Source organism: Danio aesculapii, chromosome 16, assembly GCF_903798145.1.
Source record: "Danio aesculapii chromosome 16, fDanAes4.1, whole genome shotgun sequence".
Classification (NCBI taxonomy): Eukaryota; Metazoa; Chordata; class Actinopteri; order Cypriniformes; family Danionidae; genus Danio; species Danio aesculapii.
The window spans coordinates 2,798,826-2,811,672 of NC_079450.1; the positions used below are offsets into that span (position 1 = coordinate 2,798,826).

The 12,847-nt window shown below is 32.2% G+C and overlaps 1 protein-coding gene across 1 annotated transcript in view; it reads right to left on the reverse strand.

Annotated features, from left to right (window-relative positions):
- grinab (glutamate receptor, ionotropic, N-methyl D-aspartate-associated protein 1b (glutamate binding)) overlaps positions 1-8,672 on the reverse strand; it is a 13,988-nt gene extending 5,316 nt beyond the window's left edge. The window contains exons 1-3 of the mRNA XM_056475871.1: positions 8,525-8,672; positions 6,027-6,318; positions 1,037-1,149 (exon numbers count right to left, since the gene is read on the reverse strand). Coding sequence (XP_056331846.1) covers positions 1,037-1,149; positions 6,027-6,294 — 381 coding nt within the window. The 5' untranslated portion in view covers positions 6,295-6,318; positions 8,525-8,672. The remainder of the gene's footprint in view (positions 1-1,036; positions 1,150-6,026; positions 6,319-8,524) is intronic.
- Between the last annotated feature and the right edge of the window lie 4,175 nt (positions 8,673-12,847).

The following is a 12,847-nucleotide window of genomic DNA, read 5'->3' on the forward strand; positions in this document are numbered from 1 at the left end:
ATCTAGACACGTTTCAAAACTGACAAAAACATAACAAAATGACTGAAATTTGTCTAAAATTAAGGTAAAACCAAAAAATAATAATGAAATCAAACAATTCAAACTCACTAGAAAAATACTGTCCAGCACATTAAATTTGCGTTATATGCTTTATGATGAAGTTATTTCTTTCTCTGCATATCACAGTACAAGTCATCTCATAGCCTGAAAATAATATATCATAATATAATAAGTGGTGGCACAGTGGCTTAGTAGTTGGCACTGTGACCTCACAGCAAGAAGGTCACTGGTTCCAGTCCCGGCTGAGTCAGTGTGCGTTTCTGTGTGGGATTGCATGTTCTTGCTGTGTTGGTGTGGGTTTCCTCCAGGTCCTTTGATTTCCCCCACAGTCCAAACACATGCGCTGTAGGAGAATTGATTAACTAAATTGGCCGTAGCGTATGTGTGTGTGTGTGTGTGTATATGTGTGTGTGTGTGAATGAGTGTGTATGGGTGTTTCCGCAGTAATGGCTTGCGGCTGGAAGGGAATCCGCTGTGTAAAACATATGCTGGAATAGTTGGCAGTTCATTCCGCTGTGGCGACCACTGATAAATTAGGGACTAAGCCGAAGGCAAATAAATGAATGATTGAATATAATATAATTTCTGTACATTCAATCAATTAATTGTTGATAGTTAATATATACAGACTAATATTTGCACTGACCTCCTTTTTCACATTTTACTGTATTTAATCAGAAATGTACTGTGATCATATTTCAAGGCAACTATAGAAATATAAACTATAATTAATCAATAAATTATAAATAAATTAATAAAATATAAAACACTTAAACTAATGACTATGGGCACAAGATTAAAGTAAAAATAGGGCAAAATATAATGCTAAATATATTCTTGTGCAAGAGTGCAAGTTTCTAAGGATGCCATTATTTAATAATAATAATAATAAACGCTAGAGCATAATATGAAACGATATACCTTAAATTTTGTCCATAGGGTATATATTATCATATTGCACAGGCCTAATGTTTACCTTTCGAATGAACACGCGTCTGACGGCTTTATTGTCCAGTCCAGAGCTGCTGAACTGCTCGCTGTCATATTCTGGAGGATCGTCACTCTGTCCCGCTTCACCCGTCGCCACCACTATAATAATATACAAACAGACAGATAACACACTTGTTCACTGATAATGAACAATAATAAACATTTAAAGTCAAATTACTAGCCATACTGACAATACTTACAAATATTTTATTTAACGGAGCAACAATTTTTCTCACAGTATTTCCTATAAGATTTTTTCTTCTGGAGAAAGTCTTTTTTGTTTTATTTCGGCTTGAACAAAAACAGTTTTTAATTGTTTTAAACCCATTTAATGTCAATATTATTAGCCCCCTTAAGCAATATTAGTTTTGGATTGTCTCCAGAACAAACCACTGTTATACAATGACTTGCCTAATTACCCTAATTAACCTAGTTAAGCCTTTAAATGTCACTTTAAGCTGTATAGAAGTGTCTTGAAGAATATCTAGTCTAATATTATTTACTGTCATCATGGCAAAGATAAAATAAATCCGTTATTAGAGATGAGTTATTAAAACTATCATGTTTAGAAATATACTGAAAAAAATCTCTCCATTAAACTGAAATTGGGGGTTAATAATTTTGACGCCAAGTGTTGAAGATATTTATTTATATTTATTTAACATTTATATATATATTTATATATATTTAAGGGCGTAGGTTTGCACTTGACATTTGTAAGGATGGGTGAATCAAACAACATCCCTATATATATATATATATGCTATTTTTTATTTTACTGCTATTTAAATATATTAATAATTAATCCTCTCTTCATACAGTTTATTAAGTTTTAGGCCTGTAGCCAAGAGGGTTTCGGGTGGATTATTATAATAATTTCTGAATTTTTATTATTATTCAAATGGCCAAATTCTGACTGGGGAAAGCTGAATGTGCTGGCCAGTTTGTTATTTGCCTATAGACTTCAGTGTTTAATTTAAACAAGTTTGAACAGATCTCAAAAAAAAATGCAATGATAGATGATAATAAATTTGCATTTTAAAAGTATCTTTTCATCTTTTTTTTAATCAAAATTTTCATTATTTATATAAGTGTATAAGTGTAATATAAAACCAACAGTTTTAATGCACATTTGTAAATAAACACTTAAAATAGTAAAATAGCATGGTAAGCTATTTGACAAAATGGTTGAAAATATTTTTTGGTACATCAAAAAGTGTGGTTATGATAACCGTCCAACAAGATAACCCAGCAAAACATAGTTCTTAAAATGTCACTAAAATGCAATATTATGCATAATTAAATAGAAAATCAGGCAAACAACTGCAAAAAGGTTCAGTTTTTCCGAAAAAAATAACCACCCCTTTCAATAAGCTGGCTACAGGCCTGATAGTGTAATGTTAAAATAAAAAGTATATTAACTGATAAAGAGAGAGTTTAATAAAGACTTTCATTTATTTTAGCCATAATGCAAATGAAACAGGTCTCATATATCAGTATTACGCCTATACACAGGTTTCAACTGAAATTGGACATGCTACTCAGAGATTAGGAGAACTGGCGGGATCATACACTTTAGCTGTTTATTCTGCAGTTAGTTTTCAAGGGCATATTATTCACAGACTAGCCTATATCAGTCTGCTATAACAACAGACGCGGGAGAAAACACGAGTATTAACGGCATTATCATGATGAACTCATTCAGTAGCGAACCTGCGTTTATGTGACTTACACTTTCGTTGAAAAAAAGCACCTTATGTCCACCGTTATTTTGCTGTCGCTATCCTCACTTGTGTCACCCAGCACACCTTTTTCTTGCACAGGAAAAAAAAACAACCCACAGCATTTGGCGCTGCTTGTATCTGAAGGCAGCCACAGCCTCTCACATGATAGCAGGGAAAGGCACAGCCAATCAAAAAGTCTATATGCGTTTGGGGGCGGGAGGACTCAATGAGAGAACGCGATTTAACCTGGGTGTCTAGGTTAATGTTGACAGTGCGATTTTTTAAAAAGTGGATTAAATTACTGGTGGGGACATTTCTATGGTCGGTGGATATTGGTGGGGACGCATCACCTCCGTCCACCCTAAATCTACACCCCTGTTTATGTATGTATTATATCATCTTTGCATCAAACGAATGACAGCATGTGTGAGGTGTGTAATGCAGTGTGTATGGGGGCAGGACAGTAAATCTGACATTATTCTCTCTTCTGGCTGCTGTTATCAGTCTCACACTATTGTTTTCCTCTTTCTGAAAGTCTTGATAACACCGGCCTGGAGTTTTTCTGTCATTATTTCAGCAAAGAGGATTGTAAAAGAATGATTTGTTGTGCTCTCCCATTCACTGCGCTCTGAGTTTACCAACTATAATGACTTCTGCTGCTGAGAAACCTGGAAATGTGAAAAGGCTCCATTGTTGTCTTTATGCACTTCTGAACAGGGTCTAAACAGCTGTGGCTTTGTCTTTGTGGATCCATTCAGGCCAAATAAACTCTTTTCAGGGTTCATCATACACATTTCTACTACTAAAACTCCATGACTTTTCCAAGAGTTTTCCAGAACTTTCAAGTAAATCTTCATGACCTATTGGTTCATGTAATGTCTACGTATACAGGGTAAATAATAAGCAAAACAATGCATGTTCAAGTCTTTTACAGCATAATAATAAAGTTTATTACAGCATAATAACAATTTATTTTTATATTGTTGTAAAATTGATTTTGATGATGCTTACACAGCACTAATAATAATGTGAGAGCATGTTTTTGGCCAAGGACAGAAAAAAGTGAAGACAACTAAGCTATATTCAAGTTAGGGCTGCACAATATATCGTTTCAGAATCGATACCGCACTCAGTGCATCCGCAATAGTCACATCACAGGATATGCAATGTTAGAGAGAGAGAGAGAGAGAGAGAGAGAGAGAGAGAGAGAGAGAGAGAGAGAGAGAGAGAGAGAGAGAGAGAGAGAGAGAGAGAGAGAGAGAGAGAGAGAGAGAGAGAGAGAGAGAGAGAGAGAGAGAGAGAGAGAGAGAGAGAGAGAGATTTAATTTGATTGCCATTTCAGCTTCTATGGCTATGTCATGGGGAAAAAAAAAACAGATCAAATTTACCACGTTTTTTAAATACCAATTTTCTATAAATATAAAAATATTCTAACAATTAAAAGTAATCATCAGCAATAAATAATGCACAAGGTAAAATACATAAATAATAATGATAATATATAATATAAAAATCTAAAACAGTTTAAGGTTTCCTTTTGATAAAAATTGTACAATTTTAGATGGATTCACATTTAAAAATATTTCATTTAAAGTCTCTCCAGATAAAAATTGTTGTCTGATAGCATTAAAAATGGGGCAGTCCACAAGAATATGTTTAACAGTTTGGTTTCTGTTGCAATATAGACATTTTGGGGGTTCTTCTCCTTTAAGTAAATGTTCATGTGTGAGTCTCGTGTGTCCAATGCGGCATCTTGTATAAACAATCTCATCATGTCTTGACTTAAAAAAATAAATGAGATTTCCTTCCTATTTCTGGCTGAATTTCAAAAAGTTTATTTATGCAATGTTAAGTTGAGATTATAGTTTAATACAGAGTTTAATCATAATGGAGTAAAAGTTTATCATCTGCATGCATTTTTAAATAGATAGTTCACCCAAAAATGACTTACCATTTTCATTACACCCTTCACTTGTTTCAAACATTTCTTTTTAAAGATAATTTAATAACTCATTTACTATTAAAACAAGTGAAGTGTGAGTAAATAGTGAGTACATTTTAATCTCTGAGTAAACTGTCCCTTTAAGGCCTGTGACTTTGTGAACATTTCAATATTTCAGAGTGTAAAACATCCGGCCACAAGTCATTTTTTAATATGACAGTCTTAATAATAAAGCTAACTTTATCAATAAAAACTTTAATAAAGATGAAATAATCTACAATGAAGACTATGTAGTGTTGACTATTCAATATCTGCACCTGAATAATGAATATCTGAAAACTATAATTCACATCTTTGCTATATTTTATTTATCTATGCTTGTAATTTATTTGTTATATATTATTCGAGATTCACTCCCCTGCTAAATCCCCCCAATTAATCCAAATAAACCTGTTAAATCATCTGGTGAAATCGTGTTCACATTGCAATGTATAACAGTAATACAGTAATGGTAATGTCAGAGTTTAAATAAATACGGATATTTGTTAAACTAATTTCCATGACTTTTCCAAAACTTTGTGGGTTTTTCTGTTTTTCCAAAACTTTTCTAGGCCTGGAAAATGCCCTGTTAAATTTCGATGACTTTTCTAGGTTTTTCATGACCGTATGAACCCTATCTTTTGTTGATTAGATCTGGGCGGGTGAAACTACCTCATTTGCATTCCTTATGTTTATAAACTCTCTCCAACTCCACCTTAAAGATCCTGTGAAGTGCTTTGAAATGTGCATTTTTATTCAACGTTTGATGTAATCTCAACTAAAAAATGAAGAGAGGGTGGCTCCTCCCCTTTTCAATAAACAGCCAATAGTGTTTAGTTTTTCTCATAGCTCTGCCAGTGAGAGTGGGGAGATCAATTGAAAAGCCAATTTGAAGTAGGGGGCGGGGCATGTCAGATACTAGAGAGCATTTGATTGGTCAGAACATTTCATGAGAAACTGAAGTATGACCCGACGTCAAAAAAAATCATTAATCTATTTAGGCAGAAGAGACAAACTGCAAACTTTAGATGTTTATATTGGTTTATATTTTCGAAACATGATCCAAAGTGACTTACATTTGAGGAGGCATTCAGTGATTCAAAAGGAAGAGGCAATACACACAACAAGTGCCGATTATACAAAGGAATTATTAGTGTTGAGAGAATTAGGTGCTAGAGTATAAGCAAGTGTTTTTTTTTAAATAGAGATAAAAGAGTGCGTCTAAAGGTGGTTTGTCAAGCCCACTCACCTGTGTGAAGCAGTACTCTTACCGTAGGGAAGCGGCTGCGTGTATGGATCTGTGCTGTACGGAGCGGCCACTGGATACGGCTGCTGTGGGTATCCAGATACTCCCTGTCCGTATGCAGGGCTCCCGAAAGCGTACGGCGGTCCGACGGGAACAGCCACGGGAACAGTAGCATCTGCAGGCCCATACTGAACAGCGGCTTCATAAGCAGGAGGCATCACGAAACCCGGCGGTGGTGGCGGTGGATCATCCACAGGATTGTCAAAACGGCTGTATCCCTTATTCTGAGACATCACTGGAGCAGACTGAAAACACAGCTGAACATATGAAGCACTTTGAGTTACATGGAAACAACTTAATCGAAGACAATTTTAATCCTTGTCTGTGCACTGTTCAAATTGATTCCCCTTTGGTTGTGTTGGTGCTGTTTTTGCCTCATTGACTTCTATTATAATCACATTTTTTGATTGCAAAACCATGAAGAGGGAAAATGTGTCATTTTTTACTGTTGATCATCAGTTGTCAGCATTAAACCTTTACATAGGCCTGAGCAAAAAGAGTTTCTGTCTTTTATATGGAGTAAAACAGCAGATTATAGTGTGTGTGCAGAAATACACTCACTGTGTTTACTGTGTTCTGAGAGCTGAAGGGTGCATTTTGAGTTTCTCAGACATATTGCATCAAGGTAAGTGTGCAAATTTCTCTCTCACACACTCACTCACTCACACACACACTATACTCCATATAGAAGCCTTCACAAAAAATGTGATTATAATGGAAGTCAATGGGGCAAAAACAGCCCCCAACATAACCAAAGGTGAGTCAGTTTGCCCAGAGTGTATTGAGTTTTTGAACCATTTTCAAAGCATTTTCCCAAAATATAATGTAAAAATAAGATTTGTCACCAAAAATCATTCCATTTGCTGAAACACAGAGAAAGTGGTGGCCAAATTAAGGCTCAAAGTCAGCCCAGAGTGGATGAAAACGACCCAACAACAGATAAGGGTTAAATTATAAAAATGTGACTGATCTTTATTACATATAATGCATTTAATGGTCATCAGCATCTTAAATCCTTAAAAGTTTTTAATTTTTTGATAAAAAAAAAAAAAAAAAAACTGTTTTAACTAAACATACATTTTAAAAAAATATATAGATATAAAAAATTTTGTGGGTTATTACAAGACTTTCAAACATTTATGACTTTAAAAAATATAATTACATTGTGATCAGTGCCAATAAAATTATATATGGTTCTTCACCTAATAAAGTGTAAATGACAAGTCTTTGATGGCCAGAAACTTGTCTTTCAGAAAATGTCTTTTAAGTGAAATTTGATGCTTCCTTGTTGAATAGAAGTATGTCTGTTAGTGTTTCCACAACTCTATGAATTAGCACTGCTTACAAGTCAGTACATGAGAATGATTTCCTGAAGGATCGTGTGACACTGAAGACTGGAGTGGTGTACTTTTACATCACATCAGTAAAATAAACATTAAAACGTAAAACTGACCATTTGAACTGTTAAAGTGTTTCACAATAGTACTACATCTTGAACAAATAAAGATAATATATAATTTAATGTCAATTCGACGTTTCCATTATGGTTCACGAGATCATTCAATGAAACTGCTGAAATACCATATAGAAAGTGAAACCTGAAACTATTTTTGACTCCTGGGCCTCAAAATCGCCATTTTTACATTTCTACACGAGACTTTTCTCACAGTAGCGTCAAAAATAAATGTCCAAAACTGGTCAAACTCTGATAACACAGACTACACCGTGGAATACTCGAAATCACAGTTTTATAACCTAAATTTACAATAGCAAAACAACAATGTATATATCCCGACGTGAATTTCATCAAAAACCTCAATAATATGTGAAGGAAAATACGAATAAACCTCTAATAACACACAAAACACAGCGAAATACTCATAGTTCAACGACTATCACAGTGATTAAATCGATTTTATAAAGTATATTTAACGTTACAATAGTAAAACAATGTAAATGTTTCTGACTTTGATCACAAACGTCAAAATTAGGTTAAATGTGAGGGACAAACTAATGCAACTCCATTTACACACACACACGACACCATGAAATGTGCATAGTAACATTACTATCACAGTGATTACATCGGTTTTGTAACGTATATTTAACTTTAAAATAGCAAAACAATGTAAACTTTTCTGACTTTCGTCACAGACGTCAAAAATACGTTAAATAAATGGGAACGAAAAAACGAATAAACCTCTTATAACACACACTACACCGAGAAATACTTATAGTAGCATGACCATCACAGTTATTAAATCGATGTTATTATATTTACAATAGCAAAACAACAATGTAAATATCTCGACGCGACTTTCATCACAAACGTCAAAAATACGTTAAATGTGAGGGAAAGAACGGTTAAAACTCCAATAACATACACGACATCGTGCAGGACTCACAGTAACATGACTATCACAACGATTAAAACAACATTTATAACGTATAACAGTTACTTACAGTAGCAAAACAACAATGTAGGAGAACAAAAGGGGGAAACCAGAATAAAGTTCACTTCCGTTTTCACTTCAGGTGAACCGCAAGGTGAAGTGAACCACAGTGATGAACAAGAACTGAAGTTTAATCACTAAACTCACCAGAGGAAGCTAAAACTAGTCGATTGTCGACGGATTTCTGACTGATGAAGATGAAGATCCTCGTCTTCCTGTAAACATCCCACAATTCCCGATAATTTCGTCAGAGAGCAGCGGTGGTGACGCCCCCCGAAGGAACGCCGCAGCATTACATATACCGCACACACACAAAAAGAAAGCACACAAACTTCATCCTATGCGTCCTAAAAGTATGTCTCTTGGTGAATAAAAAGTACAGTCTTTTGTGTGTATAACAGAAGAGTATACGAGCTTTAGGACAAACAAATTCATCATTACAAACTGTTCTGTTTCTTAGTTACGAGCCCTGTTAATCATCTCGACATGTCAGATAAATGCATACGGATAAATCTCCTCAGGTCATCGTAAGAATAATTATGCATTAATTATCCAAACACGCATTTATAAACGCTCACATTATTGTTGCAGATTAAATATAACACGGAAAACGTGGATTTTAATATTTCCAGTTGGCTAGATACGTTCAAACAACTACACCAAGCCTCTCCATTTGACGGTTAGTCTCGCGCGTCCGCCACGTTTGTAGTTTGTTTACACTTTTTTTTTACCTCCGTTTGTAGTTCCAATCAAAATATGTGGGCAATATTATTAAATTCTTTTAGCGGGACTATACAGTATTTACTGTAATCTGCCATCATATCCAGCAGGTGTCAGTGTTGATCACGTGTGGATGTACAAATGCGTGTAACTTTTAAGTTTTAATGCACTTTAATGTTCTCTATATAGTGTGCAAAACATATATATTTTATAAAGTAATTTGATGTCTTATAAAACAAACTGTATCAGTTTTAGTGTTTATATTAGTCACAGAAATAATGTTGTATACTTGTGTTGTGTTTTTGTACATTTTAAACATTTTATTGTAGTATTTCCATAGTAATTTTAGTGCATATAAACAAAATAAAAATTAGAAACATTTACTTGAAAATGTATTCTCTGTAGCAATTTAGTTTCAGTTAGAATTTATCATAATTCTATAAATTATGCTAAATTATTTCTGGTATGTAATTCATTATACCTAAAAAAAAAAAGATATATATATATATATATATATATATATATATATATATATATATATATATATATATATATATATATATATATATATAGATCTATCTATCTATCTATCTATCTATCTATCTATCTATCTATCTATCTATCTATCTATCTATATATATATATATATATATATATATATATATATATATATATAAATATATATATATATATACATACATAAATATATATATATATATATATATATATATATATATATATATACATACATAAAACATCGAAGTAACAGAAATCTTAAAAAATAAAGTTTAGTTTAAATAAAGTTTAAAACAATCGATGTAGTTATACTTTTTAAAGCACATCAAATAATACAAATTGAGTTACAATAATACAAATTTAGATCAAATCAATAATTTATGGTTTCAAAATATTTTATTTCAGCTAATATTTATTTCAACAAAATGATGTAGCTTTTAATTCATTATAATGAACTTGCCATGAGTCACAAATATAATGAATGCACGCACGCACGCACGCACGCACGCACGCACGCACGCACGCACGCACGCACGCACGCACGCACACACACACACACGCACGCACACACACACACACATATATATATATATATATATATATATATATATATATATATATATATATATATATATAAATAAATAAATAATCAGACATGTCATACATTTGATCAAATGTTTCATTTGATGCTACAATCAATTGCGAATGTAATTTCATCAAGTGATAATAAAAATGTAGATAATGACATTCATGATGACCAAAACACTTCATTCAAACAAATTAATTTAATGCAAACAAAAACAGTGGACTGGTGTAGTTTAATACACAAATACTTGCATATTAATTATGTAAATATCTGCAGTAATTCCCTTATGAATATTCATTGCTTCATTAACATACATTAACCTCATATTAAGTTACAGAGACAGCAACAAATCGAGCTCAATTACATTAGTGTCATCAATGAACCAAAATAAAGGCACATTAATACTGAAAGACAGTGTTCAGTGCAGCTCAGGCTTTTATTTTGAAAAAAAAAAACAAGTGTAGTTATAAATATAAAAGTCTCCATTTCGGTAACTCTTCTGACAGATTTGCGAACTGAACAAAACTGACTATCAGTTACAGTAAGGCACAGAATAAATATTCATATTAAATCCATAATTCCTTGATTCGATATGACATTTTAAGGCACTTTATCTGCACTTTATAAAGTAAAAGTGACATACCTGATGACAAAAAACTGCAAACAAATTAATTAATTTAATGCAAACCAAAAAGGTGGACTGCTGTACTTTAATACACAAATACTTGCATATTAATCATGTAGCAGCACATATATCTGCAGTGAATATTTACTGAGTCATTTACACACATTAACCTCATATTAAGTAACAGAGGCAACAACAAATCCAGCTCAATTACATTAACATGTCATTAATGAACCAAAATAAAGGCACATTAATACTGAAAGACAGTGTTCAGTGCAGCTCAGTTCTTTTATTTTGAAAAATGTAGTTATAAATATAAAAGTCACCTCTTCAGTAACCCTTCTGACAGACTTACGAACTGACTACCAGTTACAGTAAGGCACAGAATAAATATTCATATTAAATCCACAACTTCTTGATTCTATCTGACGTTTTGAGGCACTTTATAAAGTGAGTTTACAATCATCTGTCCGACAGTACAGTTTTCAGATACAGTTTTACAGGTCAGAAATGACACAGCTGGGATTTATGACAACAAAATGTCTAATTTTGTGTTGCGGTGACAAAAATAACATTAAAAAAATGACAATACAGAAAAAACAATATAACACCATATTTCATAAGTGACCATTTTTATAATAACAATCTAAAAGAGCCAATTCTTTTATTCTGTTAAATATTTTGATGTTTAATCATGTTAATTATTCATTTTTATTATTAACTATGAAATTGTGTTATAAATATTAATACTATTTAAGTAGAAAACACAATTTAATTAATTTGTAATGCATGACTCTAAATGCAATAGATTCCAATGCCTTATCACAGCATAATTGTCATGTTACAATGAAACAGAAAGCATCATAAAGCTTTTCTCGATATTTTCTGAATGATGCATCATGCTTGATGAGTTTAGCTTTCACTTCAGTAATAAATATTAAATACGATTATTACCATAATTAATTCAAGAGAATATAAATGCTTATTACAGCTTTAATGTCTGCTAATGTTTAATGTAAATACAAATGATGAAAAAATCCCAATATTTCCCAATCATGTTTGTGAGCTTGATACAAAACTGATTATTCAATATATTTTCATGCTTCCTGCTCTTAATGCATTATTTGAACTCTATATGCAAATATGATGCAGATTTTCACAGCAAAATAAATAGTATAAACCCAATTTCTTTCAAAAACAATGACACCATAAAGGTTTTTCCTGATATTTTCTAAATGATGCACCATATTTGAGGAGATTTAGCTTTTGTTTCTGTAATAGATATTAAATCCTATTATTATTATTATTATTATTATAAATGCTAACTACATGGAAAACTTTATTATTTCATTTATTTTTTCATGCATGCTGCTGTCATTACATTTACATTTTCACAGCATAAATAGTCTAAATAAGTCATATTTTATGTTGCAATGACAACAACATTATTTTCTACAAATGATTTTCTAAATGATGCATGTTTGATTTCCTTTCTTACATATTAAATACTGTCATTATTATTAATGCTAATAACATAGAAAATCTATTATTATTTCATGTATTGTTATGCATCCTGCTGTGAAGGCATTATTTAGCATTTACATTTTCACAGCATAATTCATCAAAATAAGCCAAATTCTATGCTGCAATGACAAAAACACTATAAAGGTTTTCCAGATATTTTCTTAAGAATGCATCATGCTTGATTTCCCTTCTGCAATACATATTAAATATTATTATTACTACTACTATTATTATTATTATTATTACTAATAATATTATTATTATTATTATTATTATTATTATTACTACTACTACTACTACTATTATTATCATCATCATTACTGTTATTATTATTATTATTATTAATGCTAATTACACTGAAA